This window comes from Quercus suber, unplaced genomic scaffold, assembly GCF_002906115.3.
Source record: "Quercus suber isolate HL8 unplaced genomic scaffold, Cork oak 2.0 scaffold_198, whole genome shotgun sequence".
NCBI lineage: Eukaryota > Viridiplantae > Streptophyta > Magnoliopsida > Fagales > Fagaceae > Quercus > Quercus suber.
This window is the reverse complement of record NW_027069656.1, coordinates 960,689-982,053: the sequence shown is the minus strand read 5'-3', so window position 1 is coordinate 982,053 and position 21,365 is coordinate 960,689. Positions and strand designations below refer to the sequence as shown.

Sequence of the window (21,365 nt, the reverse complement as noted above, 5' to 3'; positions counted from 1 at the left end):
ATCACTAAAATAATGCTTCAAATCAAAAGAAAATCTTGCAAGTTAGGTTGACCCCATTTCCAAAAGGAGGTAAATAATCCCAAAGGTCTTCCTCAACCAAACTTCATCTCTAGAATCATTCAAAAATATTCTCTAAATAGGAGAAATTATTAGGTCGAACTTCATCCGGAAGATCTAATAATTTCTCATAAAAAAGCTTTGCTCTATGTTTAGAATCTTAAACTTACCCAATCTTGGAAAATGTCAATTTGGCCATTTTGCACAATCCCTTTCTCACTACTCTCCCTTCCTTCTTTGGGGTAAGTGCTCACTACCTTCCTCTCTAGTCTTCCTCCTATGGCTATAAATACCAATGAACTCATCATCTTGTCATGTGCCAACATCTATTTTTACACTATCTCCTTTATAGTATCACCCTATAATTTCACCCCTTGAGTTGCAATTAGCACTCTAGTATAAGATATGGGTGGCTCCACTTTTTCATTGAGCCTCATCTTGATGCTAACTGCTTCCATGTTGGCTGTTAGTATGGCCAACAAAGATTGGCATTTTGGTTTTAACTATACCAATTGGCCTTTCAAAGGAGGCCCTCCCCAAAGCCAAAATGATATACCAGGACCCAGAAAGATCGTTGTAGGTGGCTCAGAGAATTGGCAATTAAACTTTAACTACACCGATTGGGCTCTAAAAAATGGCCCCTTTTACCTAAATGATACTCTAGGTGAGTTGCAATTCCTTGCTTATTACTATTGTTTGTCAAAGTGCCATCTAGGTTTTATCATCAACTTTTGTTCTTTTAACAAGTGTCCTAATGACATCAATTAAGAAATACTAATAAATATACATGTATGAGTTGTGAGCTTTTTAGAAAGAAAAATACTTGTGTTAATAATGTGTTGGTTTACATGAACAAGTTCACTATGATTGTTTGTACTTTTCCTAATAGTAGGTGTGTAAAATTTAACTTTTCTAGATAAAGAAAAAAAAAAGGCTAAGGTGCAAAATACATCCCTAAAGTTTGGAGGGTTTTGAATTTTATATCCTAAAATTTCAGAATTTGGATTTTATCCCTTGAATTTATATTCTATTTGTATTAGCAGCCTTTTTGTCCATATTCCATTAAATACCACATAAGCATATGTTTAATTATTTCAATAAATTGATTTTACATCATTTTTATAATGTCATGTCATTTTCATTATGCCACATGGCATTGTTTTATTAGACGAAATAACACAAGTGGCAAATGGAAATATGGAAAAATATGGATTGTTGATGTGAACAGAATATAATTTCAGGGGGTAAAATTTAAATTCTGAAAATTTAGAGGATAAAATTTAAAACCCTCCAAACTTCAAGAATTTGTTTTGCACCTTAGCCCTTTTTTTTTTTTTTTATAGAAAAGTTAAGTTTTACACACCCTATAATTTCAAGGGGTAAAATTCAAATGCGGTGGCTCCCCATATCATATGCTATAACTTCTTTTTTTACTTTTTTTTTTATACGACAACAATGTGGTTGTTGCAGTATTCAAGTATGATCCACCAACAAACGACTCCACAATTCCTCATAGTGTATACTTGCTACCAAACCTCTGGAGCTTCTTAACGTGCGATTTAAGAAAGGCAATAATGGTGGCCAATACAACACAAGGAGGGGGCGAGGGATTTGAATTTGTGCTGAAAAAGTGGCAACCCTACTATTTTGCTTGTGGTGAGCGTGATGGCTATCATTGCAAGGCTGGGCAGATGAAGTTCTTTGTCATGCCACTGTTTCGCCAATGGCATTGATGACGAAGGAGCTAAGGAAGTTTTTTTCCCATATTTACTTTCTAAAGTTGTTGCGAGCAAGATTTGTTTTTAGATTATTTCCTTAAGATAAGCAATGAGTGCTGAATAAATCTATGAGATGAGAGTGAATAAGTGTACTTCTATATGGTGATAGTCTGATAGCCTTGCATTGATGCGATGCTTTGATGTAATATTGATTTCATATAGAAAAGCTTTTGAATTTTATGCAATTGGAAAGATTGATCATGTTTGGAGATTAAATTCAATAAAAGTTCAGCGTAAATGCTTTATTTATGCTCTACAATAAAATTGCTCCCCATAAGAATATATATATTTTTCAAATAAAAGAATAGAGACTAATGCATGTACGAGCACGAGTTTCTAAAAAAATTTTCAACCAATATAATTTGAATAATTGAATATTAAAAACAAGACAATTAGTGTAACAGTTTCTAAAGACTTAACTGAAGAAGCACCAGAGGAAGAAAGCTATCAAATTAAGATGTTGATGGAAACTGGAAGAAAGGACCACTGAAAAAGCTACCATCAACTGAAAACCTTCCATGCCGATTTGATTCATTGTCAAAAATAGAGATGACATCAATGCCACCAGTGGCCAAACAGAGTTAAAGCAGGCCAGAACAGGGATAAAATAAAAATTATATTAAAGTAGATAGTAGTAAGGAGATAAAAGTGTAAAAGGGAAGGGAAAATTTTGAGAAAGTATAATAATATGTTAGTAAATTAAAATTAACAAAAAATTTAAAAATAAGAGAGAGAACGTTGAAAATGAGTGGATAATGTAGCCGTTGATGTAACTCAACAGGAGCATAGTAATAATAAATATTAAATTTTAGCTTTTATATTTTAGGGTCCAGTTAATGTATGCCCTTAGGACATACAGGACATACATAAATCATCCATTTTAAAAAAGATTTTATGAAAAATTAAAAAAATTGTCAAAACAATTAATTACTTTGTCGTTTTTTCATTAAAAAATTTCTTAAAATAGTTTACTAATGTATGCGGTAATGGCACATGTTAGTAAATTCCTTTTATATATATATATATAAAAAATAGATTAGACATAAAATATTAAACTGTAATATGCATAATTACTATCTATTTCAGTATGTTATAACCCTAAACTAAAGTTTCTTTAGAACCAATACACCTTGAGAAGCTGCCTGGAACCAGTCATTCTCAACCATGCTTCAAGTCCATCGTGCAAGCCAATCTTGATCAAGTGATTTCATCAACGCAAGTGGCAAAGCAATCATGATTTTCAAACACATCAAGTTTAACAAAGGCCCATTTGCTCATTTGCCAGCACAATCTGCACTTCAATTGAATCTTTGGATTTTTTAAAACAACGAACATACACCCCTGTGGATCATTTGCTCAATGCTTTCTGGGTTGCGTCCCAATAGCCCAATTGTTTGGGCTACGTTCACTGGGCCATCTATTTTCCTTCTTTTATCAATTTCATTAAGGGTCTGACCCAACCTTCCTCTATGTGAAGCTTCCCAAGACAGTCTAATCTTTCAGGCTGAAAAACTTGTCTAGTGAACCGTACATGGAGAATATTTTTTGGCCGTCCCAAATAAAGGCAGCAACTCCAGCAGCTTCGTGACTTCGTCTACAATTTTCGAACGATTGCAGATTTTAGTTTTTTTTTTTTTTTTTTTTAATTAAATATTTGGGTGAGTGAGTTTTTAATGGGATTATAAGTATGAATATCAGTGCTTACTCTTCTATTTGAAAAAATTTGATATGTCTTATCTTATTTGATGGGGTAAATGTAGGGTTTTATATCACATATTTATCAAATTTAGACTCTATTTTTTTTGTTTAATGGGAGATGCACCGCACTTAGTCTTTTACAACGATTAAAATTCAATTTCCTCACACTTTTTAAGTTCAAATGAAAATCGTTTACTAAATTGAGTTTAAAATATTTTATAGCACACAACTGTAAGTAGTGGATGCATACTTTCAAATTATGTCTTATTTTTTCATGACATTAAATCTTTAATGCTTGCATCTTTCCACTATTCTTTTTTCCCCCGTAATCTCTTTGACTCTTTTATTGTTTCAAATTCTATTTTTTGGTAACGAACTTTGAGGCTTTTTAGCAATGAATTGTTATAAAATGATAAAAAAAAAAATAATGGTTGATCAATAGATGAACAATTGCTTAGTTACCTATGCTGAAAAAAATATATTTAAAACTATTGAAAATAAAGAAATCATGCAGTGACATTAAAATATGAAAACTTGTCAAGAGAACCAAGTAAATTAACATAGGTATGAAATGTAAATTATAGTTTACGGTTATATATATATATATATTATTTTTTTTCCTCACATTTATATTACATTTCGCATAAAGATCACATTATTATTATATATTAGTTTATTTATTTTAAATGTCTACTATATATTTTAGTTGAATTGTGCTTCCAAAGTTGCCTAATGATTCTGTCCCCCTAAATTGAAATTCTGGCTCCGCCACTGGTGACATGTTAAATAGTTTGTTAATATATATGGAAGAAAAATTCAACAAATTAAATATGAAACGTGTTCCAATGTATTGAGAAAGGCCATGGTCTCAGAACTCTTAGAAAACCGTAAAAAGTTACTCTACGTTAGCAAATTATGGAAGAAAAAAGCATACATGCATACATGCATAAATACATTTATAAACAGCGGGGTAACTCTTGATTTTCTCATTAATCTCTTCAACTTGAGTTAAATCACTACTCACCCTTATCACAGGGCATCATTTCCTCTATTGAACATTAAAAATGTGTTCAGTCATCTTGTGTGGCTTATTGAAAATTCCATCAAATTTTATCCCCCAGCATAAGCAGTTCTCCCACTATTTGGTAGGAGGCCATCCTTAGCCATCTCAGTAAGTAAATTAAATACTGCATCCATGTTCCCTTCTTTATGGTTAATTTCAACAAGTACTTTTGCAAGTTCAGCATCAGTGAGCCTACAACTTTTCAATATGTTCCTTATGACCTGACTCAACTCCTCATTCATACCTTCCTTGAAAAGTGCTTTAAACAGAGCAATAACAGTCACAGTATGAGGAACAAAACCAGAATTCAACATTTCCTTGTACAGATTATACGCCCTCTGAACATTTCCACCTCTACAATGCCCATGTATAATAACATTATAAATTGCTTCATCAGGCCTGTGTTTCCTCTGAAGCATTGACTGAAAAACTTGATCTGCTTCATCCATCAAACCCTTCATACAAAATCCTTTTACAAGAGCTACCACGCTCTTAAATTCATTATCACTACAGTTTTCTATTAGAGTATTGTATGTGACATCATTTGGGACAGACTCCTCATAGAACAACTTGAGAAGAAGCCTTTTTGCTTCCCTTGTCCGAGCCTGTTTATTAAGTCCATTAATAAGCACACTGTAGGTAACAGCATCAGGTAAAAAGCCCTTTTGTACCATCTCATCATGCAACTGAAGTGCCTTATTTAAGTCCCCTTCTACACAATAGGCATTTATCAAAGTTGTGTAAGTAAATTCATCAGGGCGCAGGCCCACATTCAGCATCTCTTGGTAGAGATCACAAGCTTCAATTAGTCTTCTTTGCAGGCAGAGGCCATGAATAAGTGTTGAGAAGGTAACAGCATCAGGCAAAACACCTTTCTCAACCATCGCCAGCTTCATTTGAAATGCCTTCTCTACTTCCCCATTTCGACAAAACCCAGAAATAATAGTACTATAACTCACCACATCTGGGGCCAAACCTTTCTCCATCATATCTCGTATAACTCCTATGGCCTCTTCTACCCTCCCCAAAATGCAGTGTCCATTAATAAGAGCATTGTAAGTCACAATTGAAGGTGAGAATCCTCTCTGAGTCATTTCATTTAGAAGCCGGCAGGCTTCATTCAAGATTCCCTCTTGGCAGAACCCATCAATCAGCGTTGTATAAGTCCTACCATTTGGTACAAGTCCTCTAACACGCATCTGATCAAAGAACTCCATTGCACGGTTTAAATTCTTAGCCTTGCACATACTATTAATCAATGCAGTATACGTAACAACATTTGGTGACAATCCATTACTCACCATTTCCGAATGTAAAACAAGTGCTTGGTGAAAATTTCCTTCCTTACAATATCCATTGACAAGTGTATTGTAGGTCACCTCATCAGGAACATAACCCTTTTTACTCATCTCCTCAAGAACCTGACTCGTCTCCTTCATCCTCCCCTCGCGACACAACCCATTGATCACCACATTATACGAAATCAAATTCGGCTCCAAACCCTTCAATGCCATCGACCTCAACAACCCAAACGCCTCATCAACCCTCCCCAACTTACAATACGCATCAATCAACGTATTATGGGTAACCACATTCGGCAAACACCCTCTCTTCTCCATTTCACCGAAAAACCTCAAACCCATTTCCAAATTCCCCGCCACACAAAAACCCCGAATCAAAATATTAAAAGTATACACATTCGGAGAAACCCCACTCTCAGTCATTTCATCAAACACCTGCTGTGCAAACTTAACCGACCCTTTCGACCTTATAACTGCGTCAAGAATCGCATTATAGGACAACACACCAGGCATAAAACCCTGAGATTTCGCTAAATTAACAATGTTCAAAGCCTTATCAATGAAATTCAAGTGGGAATAAGACTTTACCACCAAGTCAAAAACCGCAGAGGTTGAATTGCAAGAATGGTACGAGTCCTTGAGGCATTGAAAGACCAAACTGCCCTTGTGGTCATCGTGTGAGGTACTGAGTGCCACGTCCTCGGCAAGAGACTGGGCGGACTTGTAGAGCTTGAAGCGAGTGAGAATGTGGAGAGCGAGGCACTTGCATTGAAAGGTGAAGAATTTGTGGGGTTTGGCCCAGCTGAGGAATTTTAGGGTTAGGGTTTGATCGAACTGGGACTTGAGGAGTAAATAGGAAGCAGCTTCAGGGGTAAAATTGGAAGAGAGATTTTGGAGGTCGTGGTGAGGGTGGCGTCTGAGGTACACGATTGCTTTGTCGGCGAGGAGTGTGTCGGAGGAGGAGCAGAGGGAAGAGAGTGAACGGTGAATCGGAGGTTTTAGGAAGGGCATTTCGGGAATTGGAGAAGTTAGCTAAGGTCTATCAGACATAGATACACTCACTGACATGAACATGCAAAGCAAAGCCTCCGCTGCTCAAGAACATTTGGTTTCTTTTTCAAATACTCAAAATGGAATAAAATTAGTAAATAGAAAATAACAATACCAATTATTACATACATAATGTAAAATCATATGTCTCCGATATTCCTATTGAAAATTATACTTGTTTTTTAAAATAAATAAAAAAATTCGATGACTGGGAGATGAGAATCTAGACCTTAGACATCTCTGTTGAACTACTCTTTACAAAATTATAGTAGTACATGTTTAGAAATGATAGGTGTAAGTGGGTAAGAGCTCAGCCTGTGCTGGACCCAAGCCCGGAGCTTAATAAGAGCCCAACCCATATTGGGCCCAAGCTCGAGACCATTAAAGTTAGGTTCGACCCAAGTTTTATGAGCTAAGCTGAAACATAGATCCATGTGTCCCTAGCAAAATAAACCCGAACTAGGCCCACTATCCTCAAAGAAGGAAGGTAATGCCTTGGGGAAATCCAATCCCCGAACACAAGATTCGGCGTCAGGTACAAGTTACTAGAAAATCATTTCAATGGCATAACTGTGGACTCGATCACTGATATATAATTAGATGCACTAAAACAGTAGCCTAGACTTAAGAAACCACCCAAGCCCTATAAGTGGAGAGATCCACGTAAGTTTCAAAGATTCTCTAATCATGACAAACCCACTAAGAACAAGCCTATAAAAATGAACCAAGGGAGAGGAGCAAGAGGTTGGAACTCAATTCAAGGGAGAGAAACACGAGAGTAAAGAGTAAGGTGAGAACACAGTCTTAGGGGTAAGGAAGTCCAGCTCAGACTTCAAGAAAGACAGCTCGGCTATCTAATAGTCTCCTCAGCTAGCTAGGTTTCCAGGTAGGTCATTACCAAAATAGCATCTAAACACCATCAATTACCAAATTAACTACTTCTAAAGTCTCTCATTGTAGGCTAAACCCAATTTAGAATACAAATTAATTGGAGGTTTAGGCTCAACTAGCTCAAGGTTGTTGGGAAACGACCACCACAAAAAGGATCTTTAAAAATAGAGTAATGCTACGTTTACAATGTTTTTACAAAAAATCGTAGGTTGTAAGCTAAAATTCAATCTCCATCCAACAACAAATTGTTATCCATACAAAATTTGCTTCGGTTGTTTCTTCTACTACATAAGCTGCTTTTTTCTTTTTCTTTTTTTAATTTTTAAATTAGAGTGAATCAACCTAGTGAATGATTTGGTTGCAGGTAGTCTCGATGCACTCTATTTGGTTCTAAAGTCGAAATTCCTAACTCTTTGTTTACAATATACTGACATGCACATTTGCCATCAACTATGCAAATGGTGTGCATACTTACAATGACGAGACAAATGTCCTATTATGTTCTAAATTCTTTTTGTTTTCTGCCTAAGAAAGTTATACATCAAATTTCCAATGAAACTTAAATCGACAATTACGTTCTAAATTTTCTGTTTCTGCCTATAGAAGTGATACATCAAATTAAATTGTTGGAAAGTAGTGAGAAATGTAGTAAGCTGTTAGGCACATGTTGAAGTCATGACTTTATATGTAGGTGCCTTAAAGTAGTAAGATGAGAGGGCCTTGCCGTACAGTCAAATTTAGGACAAACTGTAATTCCCAAAATTGTGGATTTGAGTTGATTGGAATGTGATACCAATTATATGGAAAAGGTTTTATATATTTTGCACTTAATAAAACGTGGAGTATTCTGTTTGAAAGGTAAATCACGTAGCAAGACTGAGATTTGACAAATGGAGCATGTACAAATCATCAATGTGAAATTATAAGACCATATTGTAGCCTCTTTTATAGGCAAACTAACTACAACTTTACACCGGAATACCAATATTAACTCTCACGGCTTTAGAATTAACAAATAACAGCACCTGCAGTTTCTACACAGGTTGACTCCTCTCAAAGAATTGGCACGAGTGAACACCCATAGTCTGAGTGGATGAGGGTTGTCTAGAACCACACTTGACAGAAATCTTGACCTTCGAGAATCAATCAATAGTTGTGGTAAGTGTTGATTTTCATGCATTTGTTTGATAGAAAAGCATAGAGAAAAACGGTCCTTCCTAAGAGCTTATGTGGTATGACTTCACTGTGTCTTTGTCAGGATTCGGCTAGATACACCATGTAATAATTTCACAAAGCCAAGAAAGCTTAACTTCCCATCAGTGTGCCTTATCCAATCATTAAGAACAGCATGAACTGGAATACTGGGGCCAAGGCCAAGCTCCTGAAACAATGGTCATAGTAACATGGTTACATCCAAAATTTTGAGCCAGAAGTTTTTCAGTCATAGCGAACAATAAGAAAGTAAGCAAATCATTGTTCAATACTCTTGATGGGCTGTCAATCATTTTATAATTAACCATTGTAGCTATATGAGGTTAGTTGTCTCCAACAATGGATATATACACTGGCGATTTTAGAAAATGTGGATGGATCATCTATGCAAAATTTTAAATATGTAGCATTTGAATTTAAAGGATTAATAAACTTCAGTTCTAACTTCTAAGCATTCTGAATAATCTTTGTTAATTGAACTTTCATTTAATTCTTAACTGCAGAAAATTTCAACTTACTGATGCAAGTTCCTCAATGACAATAGCCCTGTTCCCATAACTAACATTGCCACAAGACATTATATACTGAAGAAAATTTCAACTTACTGATGCAAGTTCTTCAATGACAATAGCCCTATTCCCATCCTTCTCGAAAAGTTCATATGCACAGCGGGCATGTTGTTCCCAGCGATCAAGTGCCCCCAGCTGATGCACACTTAATGTAGCTGCACAAAATTCTTCAAAATCCATTCTTCTGTATTGAAGTGCATTAAGCTGTCATGGCATGGCAATTAGGAACTCATATAAGCTACCTATAACCATATAAATTCATAGAGACACAAACAAGTAGCAACTGATTATTACCGATGAAAGAAAATCAGGGATGCGAGACTCCTTCATTGCATCTGTTGCATTTTTCATCAAGGCCTGTCCAGAAGAATTGAATGAGAAACATTTCAAGTATCCGGTTACGCAGTCTCATAGAGAGAGAGAGAGAGAGAGAGAGAGAGAGAGAGAGAGAGAAACTGACCGTTCTAATATTCTCTAAGGTTATGGTGTTATTTTTGTTTGGCTCCAATTGAGCAAACTGCTCCTTCAGATAAAAAAGTTCATCTACAGTCAACGTTTTAGACAGCGCCTGCCAGAGGACACAGATAACATGTTAAATAGTTTGTTAATATATACGCAAGAAAAATTCAACAAATTAAATATGAAACATGCTCTAAGGTATTGAGAAAGGGCATGGTCTCAGAACTCTAGAAAACCATAAAGAGTTACACTAAGTTTGCAAATTATGGAAGAAAAAAGAATACATGCAGACACACATAAATACATTTATAAAAAAGAAGGGTAACTCTTGATTTTCTCATTAATCTATTCACTTTGGTAGTGGTAGTGGTAGTGGTCCAGAGCAAACCCTTTAACATAATTCTTTGTGAAATTCAAGTAATCAGGAGATGGCATCTTTCCTCAGTCAAAATGGAAATATTCAATATTTTAACCAAATTCATCATTACGTGATAAGTTGTGACTCTTTGAGAGGGAAAAGTATCTTATAAGATGGTTTCATGAGATACCCTCTCCTTCAAGAGATGAAGATAAGATTAATAAGAGGTTAGGCTAGTTTAGAACGCTCCGCAAACGGTGGTCAATAAAGTCAAAACCAAAAATATCATAAAAGTTGTCAATTTTTTTTTTTTTCTTGTCAAATTTAAAGCAGAAATGTAAAACCTTGTTAATTGAACATTTACAAAACACAATATAAAGGTTTTCCATAGATTTTCTGACAAGTGACAAGAGGACCAATAATTAAGCACTTCCTTCATATATTGAAGTAGAAGTAGAGGAAACCAAAATTTTAGATTCTAGACTTGTAGGAATTGTAGAAACAATAACTCCACTGATTAATAAAGAGAAACAACTGCTCAATCAACTTATTCAAAAGGCCAGAAATTTAAGGATGAAGTACTTTCATTCCCATATGGGAATGAACTCAACAAAGTACTATTTTAGTTTTTCCATCAGTAGAAACATCTACACACCCTTAAAGCAGCCTTACGCAGCGTTGATGATCGCATATAAGTCCTCATGAGTCTAAACGTTAAAATATCGAGAGGTACTTTTACATCATTATAATTTCGGATCCAAGGATGACCTGCACCCAAAAATAGAAAAGAAAAGAAATAGAGAAAGATTAAGGTCTGGAGGATGATATTAGAAGGTTAAAAACTAATAATCTTAAAAGATAAGACCAAAGGAAAAACAAAACAAAATAAACGAATCTTAGAGGAAATGACAACTCACTTATTGCCTGAGCAGCTGACATTCGTTTTCGTGGGTCCTTATTTAGTAGACGCTTGACAAAGTCCTTTGCTTCTGAAGATAAAGAAGGCCAAGGTGCTTCATCAAAACTAGGATCAGCTTTCAAGACCGCCCGAAAAATTCCAGATTCAGTCCTAGCCCAAAATGGGCGACTACCACATAATAGAATATAAGCTATTACTCCTACGCTCCATACATCAGCCTCTGTACTATAAGACCTATGTAGAACTTCAGGGGCAACGTAATATGCACTTCCCACGATGTCATTAAGCCTATCATCTGTAACCCACCACAAGCATTAAAACTGCATCCAAATTCTCAAGGCAGGACATACTGATAGCAATGATGGACTTGTATGGATCTGGTTTAAGAGGACAAACCTGGCTTGACAAAATCCGATAAGCCAAAGTCTATGGCTTTCAACTTGGAGTTCTCATCCTTAGAAGTATACAAGAAGTTCTGATCCAGGAAAAAGCTATGTTTAGATTACAACATAGACTACAAAAAATTACCTAAATTTATAACCCCAGATCTACTTACCAATTATCTACCATTTAAAAATAAAAAAGGATTTGTAATTCATGTTATATGGCCTGGCACATTTCATCACATCCTTTTTCAGCAGCAAAATAATGCAAATCAGATAAAAGTGGAGATTAAAAACATGCATGGTTTTTTTGTTTTTATTTTCAATTTATAACTAAATGAAATTTCAGGAAGAAAGAAAAAAACAAATATACAAACAAGCATATAAGAGCAAGTTAAAACAGACCAGCAAGACCGTCGGGCTGGCAAAATTTAAGATGATAACTGACTCAACTGCAAAAATGACATAAAACAGCACTTGGAGCAATGATGGAGAAATTAAAAACTCCACCAGAAGTTCTTTATAGCCTTGATAATAAGCATAAGGACAAATCTCCAAGCTGTCTGTGACTGCAACTTAGCAGAAGAAATTGTACACTTTTGGATACAAAAACCCAACTTTTTGCATAAAATATAATTTGAATCTGACAAGGACATCATTTTCTTTTCCATTCTTCCTCATTTGTCACAGTACAAGCTAGTCATGATACTAATTTAAAATTTAATTACTTGTTTCCCTTTCCTACAATACTGAAATAATTTTCATAAGTAAAAAAAAAAATGCAGTCTCAGTTATAGATCTAGATAAACATGTTGGAGTTAAAATTCTAAAAATTTTCTGCAGTCTCAATGCCAACTTCTATTACATTAGAGAAAACAAACATGCAGCAAAATCTGCCAAAATGTCTGAACCAAAGTTTGACGGGCAAGCGGACAGTCGTTTCCTCTAGAAGATCCAAATTTTTTAAATGATTTTGGCTAGAATTTTATTGCAATGGTAATACAGTATCATGAAGCCTACCAACTAGTTAATAGACCACGCTATTGGATGAAGTCTAACATCAGCCAACATGACATCAGGCAATTACTTTGAAGAAAAGTTGCAGAATAAGTAGCACAATTTGAGTGGTCAAACTCATTTAAGGGATTTTTGACAGTCAAAAACCCAGACAGCTGAACATAACTTACCAGTCTCTTTGTTTGGGAATGGCAAACAAGCGGTATGAAATTTAGCCTTTTGGGAAAAAGGGTGTTGCAGTTATAACCAATCCTAACTTAGCTATTCTCAAACCAAATAGTACCAGGTCCACCACAAGAAATATTCAAACAACCCAACAAGCCAATTTTAAGTCTAGGAAACTCTCAAATCAGTAACTCCATCCACACATGCAATTCCTACACTTAGCTATTATTAAGAAACTCAACCTTCTAGTGGACATATCATGATATAATTGTATGAAAAGGAAAACATGATAAGCATTTCACCTCTGGTTTAAGATCTCGATGCACCACGCCCTGAAGATGACAAAATGCAACCACATTCAGTATCTGTACCATGACAGCCTTTGCATCATCTTCTGAGAATTTCCCGCCCCTACAAAAGTTTTTTTTTCTAATTAAAAAAAGAGCAAGGGAACATCTAGATGGCAACGATAATGCACATCTGAAAGCCCCAAAGAAAAAATCTATGAAAAATAAATAAATAAATAACTACCTTGAAAGTATTTTGTCTAGAAGCTCCCCTCCTTCACATAACCTGAAATGTTCACAATAATAAATAAACTCCATAAGGTCAGAGCTGAGCTACATATAGTGAGTAATCATTTAAGAGATTTCATGTTAAAATTTTATATTTAGCCAATCAAATCTGCAGAGACTGTATGCTTGCATTTAATAGAGGCACAAGAATATTGGAAAATAAATAATGTTATTAATAGCTCGCATGAACAATCCAGGAAATATGAATGCATTATTCACATCAATCAGTTGTTGTTATATGTGCAGCAGAAAAGCAAGATCCAATGATAGAAAGCAGTGTGTATTCCAAGCTTACTCCATTACTATGTAGACGTTTTCATGGTCTTCAAAAGCATCATAGAATTTTACTAGATTGTAATGTCCTGTCAAGGCTCGCAATATTTTCACCTCCCTTCTCACATCCTCAATTGCAATCGCTGTTGTCATCTGGCAACAAAGATGAGAACGCCATGAGAAAAAAATAATGAACAATCCATAAAGTAGCAATGTAAAATTTGGTAATTATATCGAATATCCAGTTATCCACAAGCATCAAAATTTCCAAAGATTTAGTAATATATAAAATTTTAAAAGATAAATAAACAAAATCTAAACAAAATGTTTGCAACCTAGCCAAGATGGAAAGGAACAGAGCAGGCCAAGAGGATAAAAGCAATCCTTTACTTATCCACAATCTTTTAGAAAAGGAAAAAGTTAATAGCCAATCCTACAAGATACATAATAACATGGACCTCCAAGCTAGGTAGAGGGGTACATGGGTGTGGCTTGTGGAGAAGTATCCAAATGGGTTGGGAGGAATTTAGCAAAAATATTCGATTTGAGGTAGGGGTGGTAGATAGAGTTAAGCTTTGGATAGATTAATGGTGTGGGGATTCTCCACTTCAATTGAATTTTCCGAGCGTGTATGGGATTGCTTCCAATAAAGAAGCATCGGTGGCCTCTTCTCTTGATCGGTTGGGGATAGAGGAACAGAGAAGTTGAGATGTTCATTTTATTCGGAGACCAAATGATTGGGAAATGAGTGGTGTGGATGAATTTCTCAGTACCTTGGGTTCAAATTTACCTCCCATTGAGAATGGAGATCGTATGCAATAGAAGTTGACAAAGAATGGGGATTTTGATATCCGATCGTTTTATAATAAGTTACAAAGTCCCTTGCCCATTATTTTTCCTTGGAAAGGTGTTTGAAAGGTTAAGGCTCATCGGCGTGTTTCTTTCTTTGTGTGGACTATTGTATGAGATAAGATCCTTACAGGTGACAATTTGAGGGGTAGAGGGATGGATTTTGTTGACTGGTGCATTATGTGCCGTTGTAATGGAGAGACAGCGGATCATTTGCTACTTCATTGTGGTAAGGCTTATCGGTTGTGGAGTTTGGTGTTTAGATCTTTTGGGATTTCGTGGGTCTTGCCAAGATCGGTTGCGGATACTCTTTGGTTGGTGGAATTGGCCTGGAAAGCATTTGGAGCATTTGGAATTTAGCTCCATCGTGCTTAATGTGGTGTCTTTGGAGGGAGTGAAATTGGAGGACGTTTGAGGACATGGAAAGTTCAGATGACCAACTTTTGGCTTCTTTCAGTGGCTCTTTGTTTGACTGGTCTAGGGCTTGGGGACTCACCTCTAGTGATTCTCTCCATATGTTCCTTAGCTCTCTCCTTTGTCATTAGTATCTTTTCCTTTTTCTTTTTCTTTTTTTCTTTCTTCTTTATCTTTTCTCTCTGCCTTATAATTTTCTGCATTAGGTAGTGTTCTTGAATATATATCTTTATTACTTATCAAAAAAAAAAAAAAAAAAAATAGCAATCCATGGCTTCCACTTCCTTCTCTAACACTTCAAATGCATCACACCTATCCCCTTTTAATCTTTTCAAGAAGCAGGAATTTAAAAGTCATTTATAATTTAGTACTCCATCAGATGCTACTAGATTTCAACTTGGACTTCATTTTCAGCCAACAAGATCATGCACCACTTCTTTTGCTTTCATTTTATATAGTCCAGCACTCTTAAATTGAGGTACTAGCAATACCAATAAATTCAGCCTAGCTTCAACCTAGTTTCAACTTGAACCCACAACCTCACCTACAACCTAGCTTATACAAGGGCAGGAGGTGCGGATTGAGCTAGAGCTCATTGGCACATTTCATGAGAAGAGTTACACTGTATGTTCAATGGGAGAGCCAGAAGGATTGCATCAAATAACCACAATGACTTGACTCTCTACTACCAGAGAAAATACCCTATTCCTGGCTGAGCTCCTTATTAATTAGCTACATTTATACCAGCCGGAAGTTTCTTTTCTAGCTCTATTTACACCACTAATCTTGTATATAAGCTACATTTATCTAATGCAACTTCATAATACCTTCAGTCTTCTAATTAAAATAAACTTTCAACTGCCATCTCTGACTGAACACCAACCCCCCCCACCCCCCCCCCCCCGCCCCCGCGCGGGGGGCAAAAAAGGTCAATTCAATCATCTATTTGCACTATTATGTAGCATTGAAATTGTGCGTTTAAAATTTTCTCTGTTTAAAATCCATTATCATCGCTGTGTTCCAGTGTTATGCTCTTTGGCTGGTCTGGTTTTCCTGGAAACAAGAGCTATTTCAATGCCTAGCAGAAAGTCCCGCATTCTACCTGCTGCGCATTTGGGATAGAAATATGAGAACTTTATATGATGTAGAAAGTGAAGCTGTTAGGTTGAAGTTGATCTTTCTCCGATACTATTTGTTGCAGGCATTTGGATAGATAATCATTTGTAAAATTTCCATATTTCCTTGAACTGAAATTGTAAGTACTGTCACTTGTGTACGCATTAAGTTTGCATGGGTGGTTTTTAACTTTTTCACATTCAGTATTATAATCAATCAAAAAGTAGAAAATTATAATGTATAACATATAATTAGTGAAGTCTTTGTGCTCAAATAATAGTATTTCTACTTATTTGTAAACACCTACCAATCAGATCACACACAATTTAGAGTTTATACAATGTTTCTCGCTTTTTTGATGAGGTTCAAGGCACCACAGTGGGGCCCATTTGCTAGTGGAATATTATGAGCCTAACCATGTATCTAATTCAGTGTGAAACAAACATGAGCTTTGTTCTGTTTATGGTTGCTATAAGCATGTGCTGGTGGTGGGCATTAGTTGATTGATTGTATACATAATTTAGCTTAATTGTAGGCCCTTCCTAAGACGCCATTTAAGGAGTATGAACCTTTTCAATGATTACATCCACCAGCAACCATTGGACTGCCTGTCATTCTGATCCTTAGTAGGAAAGGTCACATCTTAGGCGACAGACGTCGACAAATGCTACACAAAGAGGTCACTTAAAAATACACATTAATAGATAAATAAACTATAGTTTTATTCCTGTTTATCCTGTATGCAATTTGCATTTGCTACCAAACATAAAGTTTGGTCATTCAAAAAGAGTACTTTTCATGACGAAATGTAGTCCAGAAATAAAATATTCCAATATCCCAATCAAGGCCGCTAAGCATAGTAACAAACCACTCAAGGGTGGTGTGGTGGGCCAATTGATCAATTTCTATCATTGACCAAAAAGAGAACCAATAAACAAACAAGACAGTCACTTTATGCGTCTCATACTCAAAGTTCAAATTAAATGGAGTCCTACACAAACACAAGTATAATCATGCCTAATAATAATATTCTCTCTAGAAACCATTTTTCTCCCAAAAAAGGTAAATTCTTTGAAAATAACGCGGGTTCCCCTAACATCAGCCTCAATCCTCATACCACATTCAAACCACAAAAGTCCTAAGACAATTGGAATTAACACACGCACTCCCAAATATATATATAAAAAAATATATATATATAAAAAAAAAAAAAAAAAACACCCCATAACACGCAAGAAACAGGAACATTTCAGCCACCAAGAAAGACAACCAAAAAAAAAAAAAAAAAAAAAAAAGAAGCAAAAAGAAAAGAAGAAGAAGATAAAAACTCCAAAGAACCCAACTTGCAAGCAATCCAATAAGCTTTTAACTTTAGCGGTTTCTAGTTAGCTCTAAAGACTTCTGAGTTCAAATCCAACTAATGGGTTCAATCCTATCTATCAAAAAATAAACTGTGGACAGCTCACAGACCTCTTGATTTTTTTTCAAAATGTCCACCGTTCGAATCCGACAATGGGATTTGAAGTCGTGGATTTAAATGGAGAGTTTTTAACTTAAAAATATAATAAAATAATAAAATGAGAATTTGAATGAGAATGAGAATGAGAATGAGAGTTGAACCTTGGATTTAGGAATGACTTTGACAGCAACTTGGTGACCCTTATGCTCACCCTTCTTGAAAGTAGCAGAGCAAGTATACCCAAAATGCCCTCGTCCCACTTCTACTCCAACTTCCAATCTAGACGTGAACTCTTTCGAAAACCCAAACCTTTTATCCAACACCACCTCTTCCTCTTCCTCATCTTCTGGAATCGCTTCCGCCGCCCCCGCCGACGACTTCACCGCCTTCTTCCCTTGTCGCCGCAACAGCACCGACCTTATGTGTTTCGCCGGAGACGGCGGCGGAAACGGCCGCTTGAAGAAACGCAAGGGCGTGGAGGTAGCGCTGTTGGGCTTAGTATGGGCCGGGGACTTTTTGAAGTAGTGGGCCGGGCTTGGGCTCGGGCTGAAGAAGGGAAAGAAGGGAGATTTCTTGGCTCCGGCGGCGTCGGCGTCGGAGATGACGGCGTCGTTGTGGGGCGGCGGCGGTGGTCGTGGGGATTTTGGGAGATGGGCAGGGGTGGCTTGGTCATTTGGGGCGTCTCTGGAAGCGTAGGGGTTGGCTTTTTGTGGCTTGGAAGTGCAAGCACCCATGGTTGTGTGTGTAGAGAAAAGGAGATGGTGGTGTGGGTTGAAATGGGTTGATTGGCTATGGCATTGTGATTGGGAGAAGAAAAGGATGTGATGTTGGCGGTGGTGGTAGAAGAGAAGCAGTAGTAGAAGTGTTTTCTGTTGGGCATAAGAGAGTGTGAGATTTGTTGGTTAAAAGAGTTGAGTATAGTTTTGGAAGACGATGAATGTGATGTGAGCTGTACAAATCTCACTGGCCACGTGTCTTTCACGTGACCCTCCTCTTTAGTTTTTTGAGTTGGTGGAGGTGTATTAAACTATTAATTATTATTTTTATATTTTTTTAATAATTAAGAAAATAGTAATTATGAATGATAAATAAAGAAATGCGAGAGGTGAAAATAACCAAATAACATATTTTCATAAATTATGTTCCAATCTATTATTGTTTCAGAAATATGTAAGAATTTACCACTTTTTAGATATTTGAATTTGGCAAAATCAAGTTTTTTATGGTACTCAAGTTTATAGTTCTATTGAAAAATTTTGAAAATTATTTATGGTCCTCGAGTTTCATAAACTCAAGTACCATAAAAAATTTTGAAATTTTTTTAAAGTAAATTTTTTCAAAGAACTCAAGTTTTTGAAGTTCGAGTTTCATAAACTCAAATTTCAAAAAAATATAAAATCCTTATATATTTCCAAAATAGTGATAGATTGCTAATTTTTTTGCTAAATAATGATAGTGGGCCATTTTTGTCGTTTAAGGATAACCAAGTAGTTTCATATGCGCTCGTCTCATGCATTCTATATGAGACTAACAAGTAGGTCTCATGCTTTTATGATGGGACCTACATACCAGCTTCATAATAAGGCGTCTCATACCTTCTCCTCTTTGTGATGCCTAGACTTGGGTTCCAACTCCACTAACTTTCACTTTGTTAGCGATCAAACAAAACCTAACAATGATCACCAATTACACATGCCATGCATAAATCAGATAAGAAAACAAAAGGAATTTCTCCTTGTATGTACATTTGCCATCTAAGGATAAAACTTTCTTAAATAATTGAGAAAGATGGTAGTTTGAGAGATAATTTATGGAAAAAATGGTAGCCACAAATGGTGTATAGGTTGGTTTTCCAACCAATTAGAAAACAACCATATCAACATCATCTATTAATTGGGTGAGTTGATCGAGTAAGATTTCTTTCCACCTAACGTCTGACCCAAAACTTGAATTTTAAAAGTTGCGCGCACTTGATAACAGAAAATTCTTAGGTAGTCCCCAGAGTATAGTGAAATGAGGCTCTCTCCTCTCATATTTATGATAGACCTCACTATGAATTTAATGAGTAGACCTCACCATGAATGTGAGAGGAGAGAGTACCATTTTCTGTGTTTCGAGAGTATCTAAGAATTACTCTTTGATAACTATCTAACCTACTAATCAAAATCGCATGCGACTCTTTACGCTAAGTTGAGTCAATCGGTGGGTTGGTTTCTCGAGTCCCCAAGCTATCGTAATCATGGAAATATTAATATGACATAATCATAGTAGTTTAAAGTACACTTAAAAAAATTCTATATATTAGGTACTCAAACAATGAAGAGGATAAAGACTTTACTTATAACTACATTTAGCGATAAAGCACCTGGTAGTTTCAAATAGCGAGTATGGGTTAATATTGTGACTTCTGAAGGTTCGAACTAAGAACCAACATTGCAAATTGTACACCCACCAACCATCATCCACCTTGTAAAGTCAAGCCATTTGGCAATGCCGACTTCCATTGAAGTTGGCAATAATGGTCGATATTAATGTTCTTAAATCGAAATTGTAAGTTCAGCTATCAGCATAAGATTATAAAAATCGCTTGAAAAACTGACTGCCCAACCCTCACACCCTTTTCCTCAAATTCTCCCCTCTATCCCAAAAGAAAAATTCATTCCCTTTGATTATTCCATCACTTTCATTCCCTTTCATCGCCACGCTCATAACTATCAAACTACACTCATAAATTTAGGCCAATAACCAACAATTATATAAAAAGAGTCTCTCACACTAAACGAGATGATAAAACTATATATTACATTCAAATTGGATTGTCATGTGAAAAGTTCCAAGACCACATTTCGAAAGTCCAAATATATTAGTTATATGAATCTATGGTAATACCAATTTACAAGTTAAAAAAAAAAATCATGTTTAACTGCAATTTACTCTAATCCAAACATTTTCTAATAATATCCAATTTTGTAATTAATTTTACCAATCAAATCACTAATATATGATTCATATGATGAAATTATGAATGTTGTCGTCCATAATTAACATGTACGGATCTTTACAAACATGTAAAGCCAAATTAGCAAAGGCGTGAAGGGTCATATCTATATATATATCAGATCCTATGCAATGCATATGCCATCAATTTTATTAACATGCATGTAACTATATATATATATATATATATCTTTTTTTTTTCATAACCCACTCGGTTTTGACGTACCAACCATGTGCGCAACCTCCCAACGACACATCATTAGCAAGCAATTAATCGTGAAGTTTGTCCTACTTGACCCATGATTAGCACATCAACCATCATCATAAACATTTTACTAAATATTTCATTATTATATATAATATTTTTATTATTATTAACATAAAGTGATTGTGAAAAACAGGCGTGGTTGGTCTAGTAGAGGTCCAAAGTTTGAATCCCACAATGGATCATTTAGATTCTTTGCTCACGCAGGCTCGAGTACAACAAATAAAGTGTTACTATAATCACGCTTAGGTAAAAACTAACATTATAAACAGTTTACTAAATTTTTCATTATTACATATAATATTTTTATTATTATTAACATAAAGTGATTGACCACCGGGGTAGTTGGACTAGTAGAATGTGAGGTTTGAACTTTGAATCCCACAATAGATTATCTAAATTCCCTACTCACGTAAGTTGGGGTCCAACAAGTACAGTATTTCTATGGTCATGATTAGATGAAAGACGCAAACTCAAGTTGCTCATTAACCCATTTT

General features: G+C 35.7%; 3 protein-coding genes across 3 annotated transcripts; 1 reads left to right on the top strand and 2 right to left on the bottom strand.

Moving 5' to 3' along the window:
- Window positions 1-395: 395 nt before the first annotated feature.
- LOC112004210 (blue copper protein 1a) lies at window positions 396-1,996 on the top strand. Its single transcript, XM_024036441.2, has 2 exons — window positions 396-721; window positions 1,528-1,996. The coding sequence occupies exons 1-2, from the start codon at window positions 463-465 to the stop codon at window positions 1,788-1,790; spliced, it is 522 nt and encodes a 173-aa protein (XP_023892209.1). The 5' UTR covers window positions 396-462; the 3' UTR covers window positions 1,791-1,996.
- Window positions 1,997-4,415: 2,419 nt separating this feature from the next.
- LOC112004221 (pentatricopeptide repeat-containing protein At5g39710) lies at window positions 4,416-7,183 on the bottom strand. Its single transcript, XM_024036453.2, has one exon. The coding sequence runs from the start codon at window positions 6,906-6,908 to the stop codon at window positions 4,644-4,646; it is 2,265 nt and encodes a 754-aa protein (XP_023892221.1). The 5' UTR covers window positions 6,909-7,183; the 3' UTR covers window positions 4,416-4,643.
- A 1,500-nt stretch (window positions 7,184-8,683) lies between these two features.
- On the bottom strand, window positions 8,684-18,529 carry LOC112004212 (CDPK-related kinase 5). The gene is made up of 11 exons (XM_065779088.1): window positions 17,768-18,529; window positions 13,791-13,921; window positions 13,452-13,493; window positions 13,223-13,331; window positions 11,752-11,830; window positions 11,354-11,650; window positions 11,092-11,204; window positions 10,080-10,187; window positions 9,914-9,976; window positions 9,656-9,823; window positions 8,684-9,219 (listed from the first exon to the last, which is right to left on the bottom strand). Exons 1-11 carry the CDS (start codon window positions 18,338-18,340, stop codon window positions 9,079-9,081), a joined length of 1,824 nt encoding a protein of 607 aa, XP_065635160.1. The 5' UTR covers window positions 18,341-18,529; the 3' UTR covers window positions 8,684-9,078.
- Between the last annotated feature and the right edge of the window lie 2,836 nt (window positions 18,530-21,365).